This window comes from Dama dama, chromosome 12 (assembly GCF_033118175.1).
Source record: "Dama dama isolate Ldn47 chromosome 12, ASM3311817v1, whole genome shotgun sequence".
Taxonomy (NCBI): domain Eukaryota; kingdom Metazoa; phylum Chordata; class Mammalia; order Artiodactyla; family Cervidae; genus Dama; species Dama dama.
In genome coordinates, this window is record NC_083692.1 from 41,806,636 (window position 1) to 41,832,461 (window position 25,826).

Genomic DNA, 25,826 nt, shown 5'->3' on the forward strand with positions numbered 1-25,826 from the left:
ATGATTTCGGCCACCAACTACTCCATTCAAGAAATATTTATGAAGGAGCTAAATAACTGAAATGAAGAGGCAGCAGGAACCTTTCCAGAGATTACAGATGAAGACAGGAGCAGAGGCAGGCCAAGCAAGTAAGGATAGGAACTTGGGAAAAGGGAAAGACATTAGGAAGAAAAACATAGGTGAAAGAAAAAAAATGAAAAGGGAAGAAGGCTATTAGATTCAGTGGCATTTTTCAAGTGAAACATTTAAAAATTATACCGTGAAATCTGTAGGAAGTAAAATTTTCTAAAAATTCCAAACACACTTTGCTTAAGCATGAAGTTTGGATTAGCCAACCCCTTATAAGGCCTGCTCTAGGTTTCTTTAGCATTTAGTCTAGGGTTCCCCGAGAGCATGCAGTAAGGCTACTTCTTAGAGGTCTCTTGCATTAGTGTTCTCTGACTGACAATTAATGCTCCCTCACTCATTCTCTGCTTTATCTCTGCCAATTTTATCTCCTCAGCCTGGGTTTTCTCCTCGTTTATTACCCTCGTGGGCTCTCCTTCCCTGCTTTTCTCAATCTGGCTCTTATGGTTGTTTTGGGTCTCTTCTTCATAGCACTATTTAAATACACTCCAAAAGATCCCTGGTGCCCTTTTTTCAGTAATATTCTCTTAGAGTCTTCTTGACTGCAAATCATTCTGAGACTGGTTCATCTCACTTTGTCAAAAATCAATCCATCTTCAACCCACTTTTAACTTACAGTTCCCCTTATTTTTAAATAACAGCTTTGATGATATATCTCATACCCTAAAATCCATCCTTTTAAAGTATACAATTCAGTGGGTTTTAGTATATTTGCAAAGTTTTGCAACCATCACCACTACCTAATCTCCCATCTTTGTCTTTCTTTTCCATGAGTATCTTTTTTTGAAGACTACAGATAGAAACTTGAACACTCTGCCTGTAAATTTAACAGGCTCACTGGAGTTAGATATTCATCTGAGTATTTCCCCCTTCACATTCTCCAGCAGTGTGCCACTGCATAACACATATTTGAGTGCTTCTTGTGAGCTGCTCTGAAAATTGGTCTGCATTCTTCTGCATATCCTGAATGGTGAGAAATCCTATCCTCTATAGATCTGATTTTTGAGAACCTGGGAATAAGATCTTATAATTCATGTGTTGTGAAGGTGAAAGCTGGGTGATAAAATTTTTGGTGAAAAGTGAACTAAGCTTTTAAAATAATGAGCTGAGTTTTCTCATGTGATTGGGAGACTGGGTTTACAAGTTGCAAAATAGCAGTCAGAAGTATGGCAGTATGACTGGAAGAAAATTGTGGTTTATTTGAAGTGCTGTACTCATTGGACATTTATCCTTGCTTATGTGGATATACTGGAAGAAGAAGTGGGTTAGTCCCAACACCCTCATTTATGAAATAAACACATGTGCCCAACTTTCTTTGTTTCAGGGGGTACAATGTTTGTATGTATAGGGGAAACAGCAGGGGCAGAAGAGGGACAAAGAACTAGCCTGAGACCAACTATACAGGTTGTTTTTCTATAGTTCACATCTGTAGGGCAAGGCTTGGTTACGGATCTTTAAAAGGCCCTCAGCTTAAGTCCTATGCCTGGTGGAATAAAAGGAGATAATGATGATGTTTAGCAATTAATTAAATTAGCAGAGTAAGTGATTATATGGATAAAGTAGTGCTAATCCAGATGAACTATTGAGTAGAAAACTTCAGCAGATATTCCAATTAATGAATTGTTACGTATTAAACCCATTGTGGTTTACACAACACATTTATTTGATTAGAATGTTTTTTAAACACTACAAGTTGAATAAGAAACAAACCTATGAAATTCCTTGTCAACTTTTTCCTGTCGCTGTCTTAGGAGTTTTATTTCTTCATTAATTACGCGGTTTTCTCTATAAAATCAAAGTTTCGAGTTAAATTTTTAAAATAATGCAGGCAATTCTCATTGAGAAAGAATAAATCAACAATTTGCTGCCTTCCACATGAATAAAAGTTCCTTACAAAACTTTTCAGCATCCCACCCCAATGCATGACTTTTGGTATAAGGAGTTTCCCATCACATCTCCCCTTATAAACATGCACCAAAGGCATCATCCATGTCACCTAAGCATGGTCTGGACTCCACCTTGCTGCTCCCACACAGACTGTCTTACAAGGTACCCGTCCCTGTTCTTCCCACTGAAAATAGGAAGCCTAAGGGTTCTGTATGTGTGTCTGTGTGTGTACATGCACATGTGTGTGTCAGTGGGAGAGGAATGGGCCCCAGGGGAAGTACCAGCTCAGACTTCTGTCCTGCCTGCTGGATGGAATGGGACTTGGCTGACTGCTCTTGGGTTTACCTCTCTTTGATGTATTTCCTGAATAGCATCTGGTACCAAAAGGGTAGGATGCTCATCCTTTCTCCCCTTTAAGAGCAATAAGACAGCTAGGCAGTGACCTTGACATCATAAGCAGAAGAATTGGACCCTGCCAATTTGTTCTCATAAAAACTGATGGACATCCTTATTAAGCTATTTCATGCTTCCTGGCACATAAGAATACTATAACTGGCCAAGAGTAATCATTTTTAGTTAAGCACAAAAAACTTGTTTCCCCAAGAAAACATTTCAGCAAAGAACCCCTGCCTTCCCTCCACACCACCCGTGCTCCAAGAACTCCTTCTACTGCAAACAACCTGTCTGTTCTCCAGGGCTTATCCTTGCAAATGAATAATACTCCAATCTCTGTTCTCTGGAACTCTCCCCTGGTTTCTCCACCCAGACCACAGGAAAGCTTCCTTCCTTCTTTCAATCTCTGACATATGCCTGGCCGCAATGGTTACAACATACATTGACACTTACCTGAAAGGAATCTCCGAATCTATTATAAGATGCTCAGAGGTGACTCTTCTTGTCAGTAAAATAAGGAGCTTAGTTATAGATAATTTCTACGGTAACATCTAGTTTTAAAAGTGTCTATGATTTTATATTTATCACTAGTGTGAAGTAAACTTACATTCTAAAATCCTTTCGGTTTTTTGCAAATTGTCTTTTTGCTTCCTTTATAATATCACGATAAGTTGGTGCAGGTGGTGTGATAGGCCTATGGTTAAGGAAAGATTTTCAACTAGGAAAATTTGGCAGAGGTAAACAGTATCCCTCAAAGGGGGACTCAGGGAGCCCTCTTGCCTGGGCTTCCCAGGCATGAAAGGTCTCATGTATAAACGTGAATGTTATGTCTGGGATGCACTGAAAGGACGAAAAGAAGACAGTATCCAGTGACCATGGCAAATTTATTCCCTGCGATCTAGACTACACCATTCATAGTGCAAAGGAGTTATAGTTTCATAAATCCCATAATTACTATGTTCATTTTTTTTGGTATGATTTAAAGGCAGTGATTTGTTAAATGTAAATATTGAAACTGTACTAACATTTTTGTAATTCCGGACATTTCTTCATTTCTACATAGACTGAAACCTCAAAATCTCTTGGCTTCCAAGAGACTCTGAAAGTGACTGGCAGCATATGTTGGCTGCCTCTGCTAACTGCATGGAAAAAGGTAATAAGCAGAAGATATAAATGTTCTGCTAATGAATCTGGGGCTCTTATACTGTCTGATTCTGTTATAGAAGTGTCTGTGTCCCTAACCCTGGTCTTAACCTATGTCTGTGTCTGGCAAAGCAGACACTTGCTTCCCTTCTGAAGTGGCAATCAGAAAGTGACTTGAAAGGAGGGCAGCCCTCATTTTGTGTTAATACTTTAGGTTCATTGATAAAGTAGGAGCTCTTAAACCTCTGCTGTCATTAAGACACAGGGAATGAGTCTGTATTTCCATGGTCCCACTCTCCTACCTGAACCACCCTTCAGTATCACCTCCATCTTTCTCTGGATGCAATTTGCTCATTTAAAATAAATATTTAAGTTCCCTTCAAGGATGTTTTTGATGCTTATTTAAATCTTAATTATCTGGTATAAGAATGTTAGGAAGAGTTCGATGGATATGGTTCCTGAGACAGGTAATTTCCTGACTAGTATATCTCAACTGAGATAACCAGAATGAAAAACACGAATGGCTTCACAACAAAGATTCTTACAATAAACTTGTATAAAATTAATGTCTTCCCTATGGTGCTCTAAACTACTTAGGAAATAACTTTAATCAGTTATGATTGAATAATCAGTAGTTGAATATTAAGGTCTTAGAATCAAGGAAAAGAACACTTGGTTTCCGCATACTCCATTCTTTTTCAGCAATGCCAGAGTGATAAATTTCTCTCTGCCAGTCACAGAACCTGTTAACAGCATCACTGAGTTGCCGGGAAGCAGTGTTGCTATCAGACCACACTTCATCCTACCAAGCACAGAGTTTGGGAGGGTCTAGATGATTATGTTATCTTGAATAGGATAGAAATTCTCTGAAATAGATTTGAGAGAGAAGCTCACTCCTGTTTATTATACATGCCAAGTTTATTTTAACCCCTTAATCATATCTAGGGTCTAGAGTATAGTTTTCTGTACAGATATAAGCCTAGAGGAGGAATCTCAAGATGGTGGAGTAGGAGGACAGAAGCTCACCATCCTCTACAAACACATTAAAAATACATCTACATGTGGAACGTTTTTCACAGAAAATCAACTGGAAACTCGCAGAAGATCTCCTATACAATCAAAGCTGCAAGAAGAGTCTCCGCATAACCAAGTAGGATGGGAAAAAAGGAATCAGGACAGGACTGGCTTCCCTGGGAGGGATCTGTAAAGGAGAAAAGGTCCACACAGGGCAAACCCTGGGGAGCCCCCTTGTTTGCTGGGAAATAAGCTGGGACAGAGGGGCTGGAGAAGCCCAGACTCTACTTGTAAGGAGTGCCTCTGTGCTGACTTGCTTACAATCAGGGCAGAGAGAGACTGGTAGCTGGCTTGCCACATCTCCCAATCTGAAGTGGGCACTGGGCAGGGCTACAAATATGTGCAGTGACTAAGCACTGAATCTCTGGCAGACAGACTCTGGGAGAGGACTCGTTGATCTAGCTTAGTGGAGATAGCCTGGATAGTCTGGGGTGTATTTTGGGCCAGACTTCAGAGTCCTTTGTCACTGCTTGCGTGGCAGGGCCAGGTGCAGTTGTGGTGGACTTTGTTGGTGCATGCAAAACGTTATACCACAGAAATGCTCAGTGGGTGCTGAGTCTCAGATAGAGAGCCCCTGGGTAGGAGTATGCAGTGGGTGGTTTCCCAGAGGGAGTTTACTGGATCCACCCACCTCACACAACAACTTCGAGCCACATTTGGCATGGAGACAACCCAGGTCTCAGGCAGCAGCTCAGCTACTTCAGTTCCTGCAGCCGCAATGCCCAAGTACCGCCCACTCCACACTAAAGCCTAATACTAGGTCTGGGAGGAACACAACAGAGAAAAAGAAGTGACTTTGGGCTGCTTCTAGGCAAAACTGCAGACACCTGCATGGGTAGTGTGTAGATTCACTGAGACCATATTGGCCTCACTTGCTTCATGGTTTTCTCATTTGAAGCAGGGCATGTACTCAAAGGCAAAGGAGTCTGACTGAACTTGACCCTCAGGGCTTCTACTCCAACAACTGAGGAGCAGACACCACCCTGACAGGGCTGAGACATCCACAGAGCAAGAAGGAGGCCCCACCCAATATCCAGCATAGGCTCTGGACACTACATCACCAATTACTTCCTATCGGGGGATAATAGCCAGCATACTCTGAGAAAAAATGTTGCTAGCACCTACACTGAAACCAGCCTCTGCACCAAAAATATTAGGTTCATAGTCTACACAGGGGTGTTTCCAAATAAAAAGCCCTTTTAAGCTATTTCTCCTAAATTCATAAAGTCAAGTAAAATGAAAAAGCAGAGAAACTACTCCAAATTAAAAGAGAAATCCCCTGAAAGAACAAAAAAGGAAAGAGACCTCACCAGACCCTGGATTCTAAAAGGAAGTAATAAAGGTGCTAAAGGAATTAAAAGATTATTGATAAAAATGCAGATCACTGTAGTATAGAAATAGAAACTATCAAATCAAAGTTAGACAACTCAGTTGCTGAGATAAAAACCAATCTAGAAGCAAATGAATAGCAACTAAATAACATAGAAGAAGATATCTGGAAGATACATTAATGAAAATCACCTAATCAGAAGCTCAGACAAAAAGACAAATGGAAAAAAATGAAAGCAACAAATGAAATCTATAGGATAATATAAAGCATGTCAAACTTTGCATAAAGGAGAAGAGTTCCAGAAGAAGAAGAAGAGAAAAGGAGATTAAAAGTATATTTGGAGAAATTATTGATGAAAACTTTCCGAATCTAAAGAAAGAAACAGGTATTCAAGTACAGGGAACACAGAGGGTCCCAAACAAGATGAACCCAAATAGACACACACCAAAACATATCATAATGAAAAAGCAAAAGTTAAAGAGAAGATTCTAAATGCAAGAGAAAAAAAAGTCAGTTATATGTGACCCCGACACCCCATAACACTATCAGCTGATTTCTCTTCAGAAACTTTGTAGGCAAGAAGGGAGTGGCATGATATGCTCAAAGTTCTGAAAGGAAAAAAACTTGTAACCCAGAATACTCTATTCAGCAAGATCATCATATAGAATAGAAGGAGAGATAAAGAATTTCTCAACAAGCAAAAATTAAAAGAATTCAACAGTACTAAACTTACTCTAGAAGAAATATTGACAGGTCTTCTCTAAACAGAAAAGAAACAAGAATCTATAAGAAAGGGAAAGTCACAATAGGAAAGGCAAATAAGAAAGGCAAAGGAGCCCACAAGGCTCCTCTGTTCACGGGATTCTCTAGGCAAGAATACTGGAGCGGGTTGCCATTTCCTTCTCCCCTAAAAACTATAAAATGCTAATAAAGGCAACTGAAGATGATGAAAAGAAATGGAAAGATATCTTATGCTCTTGGATTAGATGAATTAATATTGTAAATACAGTCATACTACCCAAAGCAATCTACAGATGTAATGTAATCCCTACCATAATATCCATGGCATTTTTTCACAGAACTAGAACAAATAATCCTAAAATTTATATGGAACTACAAGACTTAGAATTTCCAAAGCAATCATGAGGAAAATGAACAAAGCTGGAGACATAACTCTTCCAGACTAGACAATACTAGAAATCTACAATAATGAAAACAGCATGGTATTGGCATAGAAAGAGATACATGAATCAATGGAACAGAATATACAGTCCAGAAATAAACCCAGATACCTACAGTCACTTAATCTACTCGATTATACAATGGAGAAAACAGTCTCTTCAGTAAGTGGTGCTGGGAAAGTTAGACAGCTATGGTACATGTAAATCAACAAAATAGAACTCTCTCTCATACTATATACAAAAATAAACAAAAAATGGTTTAATGCTCTAAGTATAAGACATAACACCATAAAACTGGAAGAGAATATGGGCAAAACATTCGTGGACATAGGTTGTAGCAATATTTTCTTATATTGGTCTCAAGGCAAAAGAAATAAAATCGGAAATTGACAAATGGGACCTAATCAAGTTAAAAGCTTTTGCACAGGAAAGGAAACCATCAACAAAACAGAAAGACAGCCTATTGGATGGGAGAAAATATTTGCAAATGATGAAACCAAGAAAGGATTAATATCTAAAATATATAAACAGCTCATACAACTCAATATCAAAGAACCAAACCATTCAATAAAAAATGGAGTTCAGTTCAGTTCAGTCGCTCAGTCGTGTCTGACCCTTTGCGACCCCATGAACCACAGCAGGCCAGGCCTCCCTATCCATCACCAACTCCCAGAGTCCACCCACACCCATGTCCAATGAGTCTGTGGTACCATCCAACCTTCTCATCCTTGGTCGTCCCCTTCTCCTCCTGCCCTCAATCTTTCCCAGCATCAGGGTCTTTTCAAATGAGTCAGCTCTCCGCATCAGACGGCCAAAGTATTGTAGTTTCAGCTTCAAAATCAGTCTTATCAATGAACACCCAGGACTGATCTCCTTTAGGATGGCCTGGTTGGATCTCCTTGCAGTCCAAGAGACTCTCAAGAGTCTTCTCCAACACCACAGTTCAAAAGCATCAATTCTTCGGCACTCAGCTTTCTTTATAGTCCAACTCTCACATCCATACATGACCACTGGAAAAACCCTAGCCTTGACTAGATGGACCTTCGTTGACAAAGTAACGTCTCTGCTTTTTAATATGCTGTCTAGGTTGGTCACAGCTTTCCTTCCAAGGAGGAAAAGACACTTTGTCTTTTAATTTCATGGCTTCAGTCACCATCTACAGTGATTTTGGAGCCCCCCAAAATAAAGTGTGACACTGTTTCCACTGTTTCCCCATCGATTTGCCATGAAGTGATGGGACTGGATGCCATGATCTTAGTTTTCTGAATGTTGAGCTTTAAGCCAACTTTTTCACTGTCCTCTTTCACTTTCATCAAGAGGCTCTTTAGTTCTTCTTCACTTTCTGCCATAAGGGTGGTCATCTGCATATCTGAGGTTAATGATACTTCTCCCAGCAACCTTGATTCCAGCCTGTGCTTCATCCAGCCCAGTGTTTCTCATGATGTACTCTGCATATAAGTTAAATAAGCAGGGTGACAATATACAGCCTTGACGTACTCCTTTTCCTATTTGGAAGCAGTCTCTTGTTCCATGTCTAGTTCTAACTGTTGCTTCCTGACCTGCATACAGGTTTCTCAAAAGACAGGTCAGGTGGTCTGGTATTCCAATCTCTTTCAGAATTTTCCACAGTTTATTTTGACCCATGCAGTCAAAGGTTTTGGCATAGTCAACAAAGCAGAAATAGATATTTTTCTGGAACTCTCTTGCTTTTTCGATGATCCAGCAGATGTTGATAATTTGATCTCTGGTTCCTCTGTCTTTTCTAAAACCAGCTTGAACATCTGAAAATTTGTGGTTCACATGTTGCTGAAGTCTGGCTTGGAGAATTTTAAGCAGTACCTTGCTAGTGTGTGAGATGAGTGCAATTGTGCAGTAGTTTGAGAAAAAATGGAGAGAAGATCTAAATAGACATTTCTCCAAAGAAGACACACAGATAGCCAATAGGCACATGAAAAGAGGTGCAACATCACTAATTATTAGAGAAATGCAAATCAAAACCCCAATGAGGTATCACCTCACACCAGTCAGAATGGTTATCATAAAAAAGTCAACAAATAATAAATGCTGGAGAAGGTATGGAAAAAAGGGAACCCAAATACACTATTGATGGGAATTAAAACTGCTACAGCTACTATGGGAAACAGTATGGAAATAAAGGTTCCTTAGAAAACTAAAAATAGAGCTACCATATGATCCAGCAATCCCAGTCCTGGGCATGTATCAGGAAACAATGAAAACTCTAATTAGAAAGGAAACAAGCATCCACTGTTCACAGTAACACTATTTACAACAGCCAAGACATGAAAACCACTCAAAGGCCCACTGGCTCAGGAAGAAGTAGTGTGTGTGTGTGTGTTTGTGTGCACGCATGTGCATGCCTGCATGTTGTGTATGTAGGAGAGTGTTACTCAGCCATAAAAAAAAATGAAATATGTTATTTGCAGCAACATGAATGGGCCTAGGTAATATTATACTATGTGAAGTAAGTCAAAGATAAATACATGATATCACTTATATGTGGAATCTAAAAAATAATACAAATGAATGTATTTACTTAACAAAAACAGATTCCCAGACAGAAAACAAAATTATGCTTACCAAAGGGGAAATAGAATGGGACAAATTTAACAACAGGAGAAACAGGTATACACTACTATACATAAAACAGATAGGCAAAAATGATCTACTATACAGCAAATATATATGCAATATTTTGTAATATATTCAGTATCTTGTAATAACCTAAAATGAAAATAATCTGAAAAAGTATATATATATATATATCTGAATTACTTTTATGTATACCTGAAACTAACACAATATTGTAAATCAACTATACTTCAATAAAAAATGAAAGATATAAGCCTGACTCTTAACGTCACAATGGTGTATATTTCTTAAACTTGCAATTCAATGAAAAATTTATCTGCAAAATTAAGATCAGTGATCACAGATCACTATAACAAATGTAACAATAATGAAAAAATTAGGAATATTGTGGGAATTACCAAAATGTGGCACAGAGATAAGCAGTGAGAAAATTCAGTTGGAAAAATGGGGCTGATACACATGCTTGATGCAGAGCTGCCATGAATGTTCAATTTGTAAAAAATGCAGTATCTGTGAAGTGCAATAAGATGAGTTATGCTTCTAATTTCTCCTTCAGAGTGCCTGTTAGAATTTTAAAGATATTATCCTTTTACAAAGTTATTTTGTTCTCTTGAGTATGAGTTCCACGATAAAGTATCAATATTTGGGAGCAAGATGATGTTTCTCATTCTGACTTAATTGAATTTTCTTTTCTTTGCACATTCATTATAAACTATTGGTATTGAGACAAAGAACTGTTTCATTTCTTATAAATTATTAGTTTTGAACATATGTCATCACTGAAATGAACTGGGTATACATTCTTTATAAAGTCACTCATTGCCCACAAAATTTGGTCATAATTGTATTAATATATTCATGCTGTGTAAGAAGTTGGTGCTAAAACCCCAGCTTTTCCTTCACTACTCAGTGGTAATGGTTTTCAGTAGACTTCTGTTAATATTTGTTAGTGAATATCCTAATTTTTATTCTTTTCAGATACGTGACGTCATCATTTTTATCAATTGTAAAAAGACAAGAGTACTTTAAAGCTTATGAAGAATCACTATATTCTAGTCCTTCAGGAAGACTGTGGACATGTGATAACATGTTTCCCAATTGTGCTGCCTGAATTGATGTCACACTTCATTTTCTTGTGCACTGCTCCATGGAGGTTACCGGGCAAGGCACTAAATGGAGAATCATTTGGGTATAAAAAAAATGGTCCTATTCTGGGACCTCTCAACAGTTGTAGTTGGGATGTGACAAACCAAGACATAGAGACTTCTTAAAGGCCTCTCTTCAGACTCTGGGGTATTTGATTTCCTTTTAGAATCACAGAGTATTAGAGAAAGAATGGGCCTCAGAAATTGCAGGGTCCAATTTTATTATAGTATAGATGTAGAAACTGAGGCTTCTTGAAGGGAAGTACCTTGTCTTTGAGAGCTTGGGGAGGTGGTGGTGGTGGTGTGTATGTGTGTCTCAGAAAAAGAACAACTCAAAGGCAAATTTTGCTCCTGTCTACCAAAAATAATGTCCCGGGATGAGGCTTCAGGAGGCTTTGCTGTTTTCCTCATATCCCTTAGAGATACTTCTGGGAGTATTCTCAGAGTTGCTTCTGAGATTCCCAGGTTCAAGTGCTCATTCTACACATAATGCTATTGTATAAGAAGCAAAAGGAAGGTAGGCAGCAACTAGTGGCCAGGATCTCCTCTATACAGTACAATTCATTTGATCCTTAATCCTAAAAACTGAATTCCTGTATAACTTATCAGCATGTGCCCTAAACTCATCTTATAACCATTACTTCCTGCTTAATGTTTACCTTGTTTATACCTTGTTAAATATTCTAATGCTGGATTTGCAGTGGTGTCATACATTCACAATATACCCAAGTTAAAACAAACAAAAAAAATAACTAAAATATGCTATTACTAAATACATGTGCCTTACTCTATAAAAGATAGTACCACTGTTGGGATTTCACCCAGATGCTACATGGCCTGGAATGATGTGTAAAATAGGGTTACTGTTTTAGTGAGTTTCATAATTTAATACATTATTAGCATAGTCTAGAATGCTGAAGGAATAGGACTACTGGAAATATTAACACAGGTTTAACTAAAAGCATTCAACAAATGTCCTTGCCAGGATGTTTGCTCCATTTTAAGAAGCAAAGTGAGTGCTCCACTTCATGCATCAAACTCGCACTGGTCATCTATTTAACATACGGTAATGTAGATGTTTCAGCGCTATTCTCTTAAATCATCCCAGCCTTGCTCTGGGACAACCTCAAGAGATAGGGTGAGGAGGGAGGTAGGAATGGGGTTCAGGATCGGGGCAGGGGACACAAGTATACCTATGGCCAATTCATGTTGATGTATGGCAAAAATCATCACCATACTGTAAATTAATTATCCTCTGATTAAAATAAATAATGAAAAAGAAAGATGAATAAGAGATGGTGTTTGGCTTTAAGGAGTTAATAGGAATGAGAAGGGACAACAGGCAGTTTCTGAAGCAGGAGACAGAACTATAAAAATTAGGCCTAAAGACTATTAAAGCCTAGCAACCTGTTCCCCTTTACTTCAGGACTGTCTCAAATTGGACAAGGGTACTCTGTGCTACTGCACGTCCTATGCAGCCTTCTGTCACAGATGACACCTATTCTGTCTTTGCTGTAGGACTAGTACTAGTCGTGTTATGCAATATGTATTCAGGGAGTGTTTACTATTCATTTTCTACTGAACAAGGATTCTTATTGATATCTCAGTGCAGGTAAGTCTTAGATTTCATTTTGAGAAGTCTAGTCATCATCATAAAGTTACTTTTTGCTATACTGTTTAAGAAATCAGGGAAATATGAAATCTCTTTAAGGAAATTTTTCATTAAAATAGTTAACAGAAAAGTTTTAGTGCTTCAAATGCTTGGCTCTAGTTATCTGGGAAATTTAGTTATGGGTAACAGTTCACTCCTTGATAAGGGTGGATAAATAAATTGTTAATTTATAGAGATTCCACCATTTTTGTCATTTACAACCTTGAAATGAGATAGTTCCAAGGGTTGTTTGGAGGAACTTTAGCCATTCCCATTATTTCTATCACCCCTACTCCCTCCACAAAGTTATTCCACATAAACACACAAATTTTGGGTTTGCTTTGCAAATACTGGTTCTTTAGGCCCTTGCTTGTAACTGGATTGAATATCTAAGTCCCTCCTACAGAGGGAAATTCTGGAGTCCCCATTTCCCAGAGATTGACCAAGATGGAACAAAACAGAATAAATACATATGAGGCAACCACTTAAGGGAGCCAGTGTGATTTTTTTCTTAAATACTGAGGACTTCAGCTCTAAGCTACAATAGGGTTTCTATGGAACATCTTGTAGAATCACCTGGAACCATGAAATGGTAATGATTTTTCTGGGGTGAATGTGTTGTAACAGAATAGATTTTATTCAGTTTCTCCTTTGCTTGTCCATCTCCTAGAAGGAGAGATGGTTGAGTAAACACAAAATTATAATTTAGTCAGTTTTTAATATTTACTTGAGATAAGACCTTTTAAATTTTAATTATTCAGGCTGTGACTTTTCCATCTGATTTTTCATTGGCTAATGTATAGAAAGAATATCTATTTTTTCAATGTCTGAGGATAATTTAAACTATCTGAAAATGAAGTTTTATTTTCCTCTTGTTTGATACAAATTGGATTTTATCCACATTTACACTAAAAAAATTAATAAAACTGAACTCTTATTAAATCTCTAGGATGAGAACCCCTCCTGCTCCCCCTCTTATTTTTCCATTGAGCCATGTTTACAATCTAAAGTCCAAATTGTGCCTAAAAAATTGATATAACGTACTCCCTGGAATGTGATTACCTAAGGCAACCAGCATCTTTTATTTCATTATTTAGTTCAATAATAAGTTTGCTGAATTGTGGTTTGTGTCTTATGCATTTTATTAAAGGAAAAGAAAAAACTCTAACTAGAATTTAAACTGAATAAGTAAGAAAAAAAAAAAGGCCAGATCTTACAAGCAATTTTGTAATTGTCTCTGGTTCAAGGTGGCTGCAGAATGCTTATACCACACATGCACATGCTTTTTCATGTAAAACAAGACTCATTTGTTCCTCAAGTTCTTTAAAAAAATGTACTATACTCATTCCCCACTTCTCTTTTTCTTAACTTGGCCCTCACTCCTAATTGGCAGAATTTGTGAAAGGGAGAAACTTAGCAATCTACTCAGCAAAGTCTAGAACAGCTTCAAATAACAGTTATCTAAAACTAAAAATAAAATCTCCTTTTCTCTTTGAAAAGCAATATTTAAATATTTAATACATCCTTTATCTTATTATGACTCCATGATGTTTCTCTGCTTATAAAGTACTCTGTTAAATAAAGCTTAAATATATTTTAAAAAATTTAAAATCTTATCCTGTAAGGAATCTTTGAGGTCCTAAAAGGAGAGTTATTGGGTTTTTTTAGGTAACTACTATCAATGCAAATTAAATAGTATCAATGTGAATTAAATAAAGGAAATTCATGGATCAGAAATAGGACTATAAAAAGGCAATCAGAATTATCTAGAGTCTAGGTTACTTATGAAGTTATTTAGCTGAGGGCTTATACAGAGAGTGGCATACTTTTATACTATGGATCAAAGCAAAACTTTGCACAATGACAAAAGTAGTTTATTTTGGGGCAAAAACAAATAAAAATTAAATAAAACTAGGATAAAAGGAAAAAATCCAATTAAAAAGAAGCAAAATATCAAGAAATTTTAAGAACTCAGATGGGAAATTAACTTGATTGGTAATTTTGTTGAATTAAAGAATGAATGAATGAGATAACATGTATTCTTAGGCCATGAAACTTCTAAAATTGGAAAGCTAAAAAGTGGCAAGGTAAAAGAGAACACTATACATGCTTGCTGTCTGATATATAGAAGTGATATCTCAAGTTCTGTGAATGGATTAAACTTTTGTTCTTACTTAAGACAGTGCTGTCTATAGTACTGTTTTGTGATGATGGACATGTTTGATATCTGCACTGGACAAGAGTCACACAGAGCTCATGAACACTTAAAATGTGACTAGTGTAAGTGATGAACTGAAGTTTTATTTATCTTTGATTTTATTTTTATAACTTTAAATAGCCACAGATGGCTATTTAATACACACAATTCCAATAAACTGCAGAGGAAGGAACACTTCTGAACTCATGCTATGAGTCCAGAATCACACTTATACCAAAATCATACAAAGATATCACAAAAAAGAATATTGTAGGCCAATATCACTAATGAACATAGATGCAAAATCTTCAACAAAACACTAGCAAACAGAATCCAACAATATATTAAAAGGATTATACATCATGATCAAGTGGGATTTATCCCAGGGATGTAAGGATTTTTCCATATCACAAATCAATCAGTATAAAATACTAAATTAACAAATTGAAGAATAAAAACCACATGATCATCTCAATGGGTGCAGAAAAATCTTTTGAAAAATTCAACATCCATTCATTCATGATAAAATGTCTCCAGAAAGAGGGCAAAGAGGGGACCTATCACAACATAATAAAGGCTACATGTGACAAATCCACAGCCAACGTCATCAGTTCAGTTCAGTTCAGTTGCTCAGTCGTGTCCGACTCTTTGCGACCCCATGAATCGCAGCACGCCAGGCCCCCCTGTCCATCACCAACTCCCAGAGTCCACCCAAACCCATAACCATCGAGTCGGTGATGCCATCCAGGCATCTCATCCTCTGTCGTCCCCTTCTCCTCCTGTACCCAATCCCTCCCAGCATCAGGGTCCCTTCCAATAAGTCAACTCTTCACATGAGGTGGCCAAAGTACTGGAGTTTCAGCTTCAGCATCAGTCCTTCCAGTGAACACCCAGGACTGATTTCCTTTAGGATGGACTGGTTGGATCTCCTTGCAGTCCAAGAGACTCTCAAGAGTCTTCTCCAACACCATAGTTCAAAAGCATCAATTTTTCGGCGCTCAGCTTTTTTCACAGTCCGACTCTCACATCCATACATGACTAGAGATCTCTTCAAGAAAATTAAGATACCAAGGGAACATTTCACGCAAAGATGGGTTCGATAAAGGACAGAAATGGCATGGACCTAACAGAAGCAGAAGATATTAAGAAGAGGTGGCAAGAATACACAGAAGAACTGTACAAAAAAGATCTTCATGACCCAGATAATCACAATGGTGTGATCACTCACCTAGAGGCAGACATCCTGGAATGTGAAGTCAAGTGGGCCTTAGAAAGCATTACTACGAACAAAGCTAGTGGATGTGATGGAGTTCCAGTTGAGCTATTTCAAATCCTGAAAGATGATGCTGTGAAAGTGCTGCACTCAATATGCCAGCATATTTGGAAAACTCAGCAGTGGCCACAGGACTGGAAAAGGTCAGTTTTCATTCCAATCTCTAAGAAAGGCAATGCCAAAGAATGTTCAAACTACTGCACAATTGCACTCATCTCACACGCTAGTAAAGTAATGCTCAAAATTCTCCAAGCCCGCCTTTAGCAATACGTGACCCGTGAACTTCCAGATGTTCAAGCTGGTTTTAGAAATGGCAGAAGAACCAGAGATCAAATTGCCAATATCCGCTGGATCATCAAAAAAGCAAGAGAGTTCCAGAAAAACATCTATTTCTGCTTTATTGACTATGTCAAAGCCTTTGACTGTGTGGATCACAATAAACTGTGGAAAATTCTGAAAGAGATGGGAATACCAGACCATCTGACCTGCCTCTTGAGAAACCTGTATGCTGGTCAGGAAGCAACAGTTAGAGCTGGACATGGAATAACAGACTGGTTCCAAATAGGAAAAGGAGTACGTCAAGGCTGTATATTGTCACCCTACTTATTTAACTTACATGCAGAGTACATCATGAGAAATGCTGGGCTGGATGAAGCACAAGCTGGAATCAAGATTGCTGGGAGAAATATCAATAACCTCAGATATGCAGATGATACCACCCTTATGGCAGAAAGTGAAGAAGAACTAAAGAGCCTCTTGATGAAAGTGAAAGAGGAGAGTGAAAAAGTTGGCTTAAAGCTAACGTCATAGTCAATGGTAAAAAACTGAAAGTATTTCTTCTAAGATCAGGAACAAGACAAGGATGCCCATTCTCATTACTTTTATTCAACATAGTACTAACACTGAATAGCCAAATCAATAAGACAAAAAATAGAAATTAAAAAAAATCTAAATTGGAAAGTAAGAAGTAAAACTGTCACTGTTTTCAGATGACATGATACTGTACACAGACTATATACTTTCTCAAGAGGCCACCAGAAAACTACTAGAGTTTATCAATGAATTTGGTAAAGTTGCAGGATACAAAATTAACATATAGAAACCGTCTACATTTCTATATACTAACAACAACTATATGTAAGAGAAATTAAGGGAAAAAAATCCTATTTACCATTGTATCAAAAAGAATAAAATACCTAGGAATAAATCTACCTAAAGAGGTAAGAGACCTGTACTCAAAACACCATAAGATACTGATAAAAAAAACTGAAGCTGAAAAAAACAGATGGAAAGATATACTGTTTTCTTGGTTTAGAAGAATTAATATCATTAAAATGACCCTACTACCCAATGCAATCTATAGATTCAAAGCAATCCCTATCAAAATTCTGAAAGTGTATTCCACAGAATAGGAACAAATAACTTTAAAATTTGTATGGAAACACAAAAGACCCCTAGTAGCCAAAACAACCTCAAGGATCATGCTCCCTGATATCAGACAATACTACAAAGCTACAGTAATCAAAACAGAATGGTTCTAGGGCAAAAATAAGCCAATGGCACAGAATAGGGAGCCCAGAAATAAACTCACATACCAACAGTCAATTAATCTATGACAAAGGGGGCAAGAACATACAATGGAGAAAGGACAGTCTCTTCAATAAGTGGTACTGGGAAAACTGAATGAAAGTAAAAGTGAAAGTGAAAGTGAAGTTGCTCAGTCGTGTCTGACTCTTTGCGACCCCGTGGACTGTAGCCTACCAGGCTCCTCCGTCCATGGGATTCTCCAGGCAAGAATATTGGAGTGGGTTACCATTTCCTTCTCCAGGGGATCTTCCCAACCCAGGGATCGAACCCGGGTCTCCTGCATTGGAGGCAGACGCTTTAACCTCTGAGCCACCAGGGAAGCCCATAGCTATATGTAAAAGAATAAAACTAGAACACTTTCTAATACCATATATAAAAATAAATTCAAAATAGATTAAAGACCTAAATGTAAGGCCAGAAACCATAAAAGTTGTAGAAGAAAACAGGCAGAACACCCATTGTCATAAATTGTGGCAGTATTTTTTGAATCTGTCTCCTAAAGCAAAGGAAATAAAATAAAAAATAAATAAATGGAACCCAGTTCAACTTAAAAGTTTTTGTACAGCAAAGAAAACTACTGACAAAACAAAAAGACAACCTACTTTAATTGCTGAAAATATTTGCAAATGATATGACTGATAAGGAGTTAATATTCATTGCATTACACAACTCATATAACTCAACATCCAAAAAAACCCCAAACAACCTGTAAAGAATGGGCAGAAGAACTAAATATACATTTTCCCTAGGAGGAAATACAGTGGTGAACATGAAAAGATGCTCAATAACACTAGTCATCAGGGAAATGCAAATCAAAACCACAATGAGACATCCTCACAATTGTCAGAATGGCTATCACCAAAAAGAAGAGAAATAACAAACGTTGGTGAGGATGTGGAGAAAAGGCAACCCTTGCACACTCATGGTGGGTATTTAAATTGGTATAGCCACTGTGGAAAACAGTATGAAGTTTTCTCTAAAAAATAAAAATAGAGCTACTATATGACCCAGCAATTCTATTCCTGTGTATATGTCCTAAGAAAAACCACAACACACTAATTCAAAAAGATATAAGCATCTCAATGTTCATAGCAGCATTCTTTACAATAACCAAGATATGTAAGCAAATTAAATGTCCATCAACAGATGAATGCATAAAGAAGATGTGGTGTACACATATCACACACACACACACACACACAGCCATAAATTTTGCCATTTTCAGCATTTCAGCAATGTGTATGAACTTGGAAGGTATTATGCTAAGTGAAATAAGTCATATCGAGAAAGACAAATACTGTATGATATCACTTGTATGTGGAATCTAAAAAATACAACAAACTAGTAAATATAACAAAGCAGACTCACAGATTAGGAGAACAAACTAGCAGTTATCAGTAGGGAGAAGGAAGAGGCGAGGGGCAGTATAGAGATAGGGGACTACGAGGTACAAACTATTGTATATAAAACAAGTTGCAAGGATATACTGTATTGTACAACATGAGGAATATACCCAATATTTTATAATAATTATAAGTGGAGTATAACTTTTAAATTGCAAATCACTATATTGTATACCTGTAACTTATATATAAACTATACTTGAATTAAAAAAAATAGCCAACAATAACTAGTGGCTACCCTGTTAGGCAGTACAGCTCTTGAAAGATGAAAAACAGAGTAATTATCTAACAGTATATACATATTTATATTTCTTTAAACCTTGCTTTAAATAGTATAGATTGCCATTTTTATATAATACTGCAAAATATCATTGAATGGATCACATACCTACTAATTATGGTTTTCTAAACTATCTGTCTAGTAAAAACTGTTCTTTTTTCTTGGAGAAACTATCAGAATATGAGAACAGTAAGGAAGAGAAAACTGCTTTTTATGGGCTAGTTCCACAAAACTGAGCCCATAGAATAAGAACCAATGGTCCATCTCTTAAATTATATTCAGAATCCCCCCAAGAGTATTGTGACGAGCCTGTTTTACAGTCCATTTTTTGATTCTGAATGGTCTTCTTGCATGTTATGCCTCATAAAATTCCTAAAACTTGGGCACCTTCTCTCTTATTTGCTTCAACCACCAATGACGTAGAAAGACAAATTCCTTCAACAGAATCACAATCCTCAGGATCCAAAGGGACTTGAAATTTATCTAGTCCAATCCATTTGCTTGATATACATAGAGGATATTGGCTCAAATCTGGGCTCAAATTAGAGTAAAATTTCCCCTATATTGCTGAAGGGGTCCCTTCTGTGCAACTAAAGTTTTTACATTTCCTCTCTACATCCTCATTTCCTTACTTCCTTCTCCTCCTTTCTCCAGCCTGTTTTTCCTATTTGCAGACAACTAAAGGAAATATCAGTTCTCCACCATGTTTCAGTAGAGGGGGTATGTGTTGCCACAGGGTTTCTAGGAGTGAGTGTTTTCAACAAAAAGTATTTTTAAAAGACCTCCTACTCTAGAAAGCTACCATCTGGTTTCTATTATCTGAAAGGTCTCATTAACAGATGATTTTGTAATGCCCATATCCCTATTATTGAAGCTGAAGAAAAGTGAGGATTAAATTTTGGGGGTAAAATCTCATAAATAATGGAACAAACTTTCTGGCGGTGTAGGCTTTCCTATTCATTTTCACCCTGAGAATTTTAGGATTGAGGGAAAGAAGTATTTCATCTTGTCTTTACTGGATTTAGAAAAGGCAAAGGAACCAGAGATCAAATCGCCAACATCCACTGGATCATAGAAAAAGCAAGAGAGTTGCAGAAAAACATCTACTTTTGCTTCACTGACTATGCCAAAGCCGACTGTGTAGACCACGACAAACTGTGGAAAATTCTTAAAGAGATGGGAATACCAGACCACCTGACCTGCCTCTTGAGAAACCTGTATGCAGGTCAGGAAACAACAGTTAGAACTGGACATGGAACAACAGACTGGTTCCAAATAGGAAAAGGAGTATGTCAAGGCTGTATATGGTCATTTAACTTATTTAATCTATATGCAGAGTACATCTATGAGAAACACTGGGCTGGAAGGAGCACAAGCTGGAATCAAGATTGCCGGGATAAATATCAATAACCTCAGATATGCAGACACCACCCTTATGGCAGAAAGCGAAGAAGGACTAAAGAGGCTTGTGATGAAAGTGAAAGAGGAGAGTGAAAAAGTTGGCTTAAAACTCAACATTCAGAAAACAATGGCAACAGTGAGAGACTTTATTTTTGGGGGTTCCAAAATCACTGCAGATGGTGACTACAGCCATGAAATTAAAAGATGCTTGCTCCTTGAAAGAAAAGCTATGACCAACCTAGACAGCATATTAAAAAGTAGAGACATTACTTTGTCAACAAAGGTCCGTCTAGTCAAAGCTATGGTTTTTCCAGTAGTGATATATGGATGTGAGAACTGGACTACAAAGAAAGCTGAGCACCAAAGAATTGATGCTTTTGAACTGTGGTTTTGGAGAAGACTCTTGAGAGTCCCTTAGACTGCAGGAAGATCCAACCAGTCAGTCCTAAAGGAAATCAGTCCTGAATATTCATTGGAAGGACTGATGCTGAAGCTGCAGTTCCAATACTTTGGCCACCTTATGCCAAAAACTGACTCATTGGAAAAGACCCTGATGCTGGGAAAGATTGAAGGTGGGAGGAGAAGGGGATGACAGAGGATGAGATGGTTGGATGGCATCATGAACTCGATGGACATGAGTTTGAGTAAGCTCTGGGAGTTGGTGATGGACAGGGAAGCCTTGCGTGCTACAGTCCATGGGGTCACAAAGAGTTGGACACAACTGAGTGACTGAACTGAACTGGAAAAATAACTAGATGAAAGGGTTCTGGATTAGATGCCTTTTAACCCCCCCGACATTTGTCTTTTAGCTAATTTATTCTTTCAAAAATGTGATTACCAGGTCCTTAGTATATGTTAATTTATCTGAAATGAACTGACTTGAAAGATACAATTCATAGTAATTTTTAGTAATGACACACAAATTGTTACTCACATATTAGTGATAAATCTATATGTGCATGTGTGATGAAGATTATTGGAACTCTTTTAATGAATAAAAGTAAAAAGGAATTGCACATGGCTCTAAGGAATTTCCCACTAGATTATGTGTAGATGGAGAATTATACAGAACTGGTGATCTACTATGAGTCTCAGGGTTTCTTTTTCCCCCCGTTGACTATTTGAATCTCCCCCATCATGGATAATTCTCGACAGATGGTTTCTTTGTATAGTTTTTATTTTTATGCTGAGATAAATGTTGATATTAATATATCCTGTATTAATTTTAATTGTAGTTTAATCACCTGCATCTGCATAGTTTTTACATGTTAGTCTGTATAAATGTGTTGTGGTGGCAGCATGTGCTTACAGAAAGACAAAACACTCATCATGACATTACAATGAGTTCAGATTTTTCCCAAAATGCAACAAAATGTGAATGAACATTATAAACTCAGGTTAGAAATACAGATACAGCCTATAGACTTTACTTTTTAATGAGACTCAACATTTTGTTTTTGAGTTTTCTTTTTCAGAAAATAAATAATATTTGTTTCACATGTAAAATAATTATTAGACTTAAGAGTTTAGTTTACTGGAAACTAAAAAATACTCAAAAGTCTAATAATTATTTTACACATAAAAGAGTTGAGGTAGTGTACAAAAATGCAGACAAATGTGAGAAGGGAAAACTAGGAGCTCCAAATACATTTTGCATAAGATTCTTCCCAGTTTGAAAACACACTACACATTCAGCTCTGGGTCCTAGAAGTCAGTTTTTCTTTTCTATTTTACTTAAAAGACTAGTATTAAGCAGCCACATTTAAAAAAGAGAAATTCAAAGATCATTCACTAAAAATTTTAAATTTTCTACTAGTAATGATTTAATGTACATTACCTAGTAAAAGAGTTGATAATTTTCCTTATAAATATACGTTAAAATCATGTCAGAATCCAGAGCACCTTGTGACATATGATTACGCTCCCTCCCTCCCTCCTTCTCTAGACACATCTCCAGTCTTCTCAGTGTTTATATGTGGACCCTGAGACACTGACAAGAAAGCAATCTTCATCTTCTCTCTTACGATTTTAGCAAATCATTCTGAGTCAAAAATATTACCTGTAATGTTGTTTATTTTTAAACAAATAGACCAGACTGGATCTGGTCCACAAGACTCTGATTTTAAAATTGCATACTGATCAAGTATCATATTGTTCTGAATTTGAGTTGAAAAAAGTGTGTCATAAGAATCACTTTTGTAGTAACTTATAAGGGAAAAGAATCTGAAAAAAATGAATATAGATATGTAAAACTGAATCACTTTGCTGCATACCTGAAACTAATATAATACTGTAAATCAACCATACTTCAATAAAAAAACTAAGTAATGAAAAAAATGAATATGAATGCCATGCATGAACCTCCACTGAAATGCAGTCTTTATGAACTGGTTGGAAGGAGAATATGTTCAAGATATCCATTTGAAAGTATGGCAGGATAAATCTCTCTGCATGCGAGTCTTGATAAAACTGATTTTTAATGAGTGGAAAAAGAGAATTTCTTTCTAAAGAAATAGAGCATTTTGAAATAGAATGTGCTCAATCATGCAATCTTATATGTCTGAAGGAAAAACTATAAAAGTTATTTAACACAGGACCAGGTGGAGAAATTTGAATTAACTATATATTCTCAAATATGAGAACATTATCATGGCATCCCTTCTCATTTGTCTTCTGTTGGCTTCTCTCCCTCTTACCAGCCCTCTCCCAAACCATAATTGTGATTATTTTTAAAAGCCTAGAATATGATTTTTTTTCATTTTTATTTTATACTGGAGCATGGTTGATTAACAATGTTGTGTTAATTTCAAATGTAGAGCAAAGTGATTCAGTTATACATATACTTGTATTTATTCTTTTTCAAATATTTTTCCCATTTAGGTTAATATAGAATACTGAGCAGCATTTCCTATGCTATACAGGTCCTTGTTTGCTATTTCTTTTAAATATAGTGGTATGTACATGTCAATTCCAAGCTTTTAATCTATCCCTACCCCTTCCCTCTTGCTAACCATAAGTTTGTTCTCCAAGTCTGTGAGACTAGAATATGGTCTTATCTTCTGGAATTATATATGCCCCCTGGGTAAACAATTCAGCACCAGAGTGTTTGAGTGCATTGGCTCAGAAACCAGATTGTCAAGGATAGACTCCAAGTGTTATCACTTACTCTGGTGTCCTCGGACAAATTATCTAACTTTCCTGTGCCTCAGTTTCCTTATCTGTAAACTAGGGACAATAATAGTAATTATCTCAGGAGTTGACATGATAATTAAATGAGTTAATAAATGTAAAGTACTTAGAAACAGTGCTTGGTATGCAGCAACTTTTTAATAAAGTTTAAAAAACATTTTATAATGACAATTTCAAAGATTAACTTTGGACCAATGACTCCTAGATTTCTATCTCTATCCTCTAGCTTTCTTAATTTTAACAATAATGTCAAATTTTGTCAAAAAAATAAAATGTAGTTTGGTCTTATCTTTATATAAAACTGTTATATACCCACCCATCAGACATTTATTTAATACCTATTTTAAGATACTTTTTCTTTTCTGGTGTCAGGGATATGGAGACAAATAACTCTTTATTCTCTATTGGGTGACAAAAACAAGTAGAGAAATGGTAACACTACAATGTGATAAATATTTGGATTGAGGTATCTATTTCTGCTTTATTGACTATGCCAAAGCCTTTGACTGTGTGGATCACAATAAACTATGGAAAATTCTGAAAGAGATGGGAATACCAGACCACCTAACCTGCCTCTTGAGAAACCTATATGCAGGTCAGGAAGCAACAGTTAGAACTGGACATGGAACAACACACTGGTTCCAAATAGGAAAAGGAGTACGTCAAGGCTGTATATGGTTACCCTGCTTATTTAACTTACATGCAGAGAACATCATGAGAAACGCTGGGCTGGAAGAAGCACAAGCTGAAATCAAGATTGCCGGGAGAAATATCAATAACCTCAGATATGCAGATGACACCACCCTTATGGCAGAAAGTGAAGAGGGACTAAAAAGCCTCTTGATGAAAGTGAAAGAGGAAAGTGAAAAAGTTGGCTTAAAACTCAACATTCAGAAAACTAAGATCATGGCATCTGGTCCCATCACTTCATGGGAAATAGATGGGACACAGTGAAAACAGTGTCAGATTTTATTTTTGGGGGCTCCAAAATCACTGCAGATGGAGACTGCAGCCATGAAATTAAAAGACGCTTACTTCCTTGGAAGGAAAGTTATGACCAACCTAGATAGCATATTAAAAAGCAGAGACATTACTTTGCCAACAAAGGTCCGTCTAGTCAAGGCTATGGTTTTTCCAGTGGTTATGTATGGATGTGAGAGTTGGACTCTAAAGAAAGCTGAGCGCTGAAAAATTGATGCTTTTGAACTGTGGTGTTGGAGCTCCAAGACTCTCGAGAGTCCTTTGGACTGCAAGGAGATCCAGCCAGTCCATCCTAAAGGAGATCAGTCCTGGGTGTTCATTGAAAGGGCTGATGCTGAAGCTGAAACTCCAATACTTTGGCCACCTCATGCGAAGAGTTGACTCATTGGAAAGACCCTGATGCTGGGAGGGATTGGGGGCAGGAGGAGAAGGGGATGACAGAGGATGAGATGGCTGGATGGCATCACCGACTCGATGGACATGAGTTTGAGTAAACTCTGGGAGTTGGTGATGGACAGGGAGGCTTGGTGTGCTGAGATTCATGGGGTCGCGAAGAGTCGGACATAACTGAGCGACTGAACTAAACTGATACAGGGGCTATAAAATTATTGAAGACATTTGTCTAAATCAGACTTTTGCTCAAACATTGTGAGTTATCCATTGATGTACAGCAAATTATCCTGAAATTTGGCAGCATAAAACAAGAAAAATTTATTATTGGATAGCTTCTGCAGGTCAGGAACCTGGGCATAGCTCAGCTGGATACTTCAGGCTCAGGGTCCCTGACTGGCTGCAGTCAAGTTATGGCAGGGCTGCAGTGATCTCAGGATCAAATGAAGGAGAAGCTGCTTCTAGGCTCACTCATGTAGTTATTGGCAAGATTTACTTCCTCAAGGGTTGTTGGACTAAGGGTCTCAGTTTCTTTTTTTGTTTTTTGTTTTTTTTCATTTTAATAGGGCTTTTATTGCAGTAAAA

General features: G+C 37.2%; 1 protein-coding gene and 1 non-coding gene across 8 annotated transcripts in view; both read right to left on the bottom strand.

The window, feature by feature from the left end:
• Positions 1–25,826, bottom strand: part of FAM227B (family with sequence similarity 227 member B) — a 220,387-nt gene that overhangs the window by 4,134 nt on the left and 190,427 nt on the right. For all 7 annotated transcript variants that reach the window (XM_061157111.1, XM_061157105.1, XM_061157109.1 and 4 more), the window contains 2 exons: positions 3,014–3,090; positions 1,837–1,911 (listed from right to left, as the gene is read on the bottom strand). In XM_061157111.1, coding sequence (XP_061013094.1) covers positions 1,837–1,911; positions 3,014–3,090 — 152 coding nt within the window. The remainder of the gene's footprint in view (positions 1–1,836; positions 1,912–3,013; positions 3,091–25,826) is intronic.
• TRNAW-CCA (transfer RNA tryptophan (anticodon CCA)) lies at positions 17,845–17,916 on the bottom strand. Its single transcript has one exon. It is a non-coding gene; the product is annotated as a tRNA-Trp (tRNA).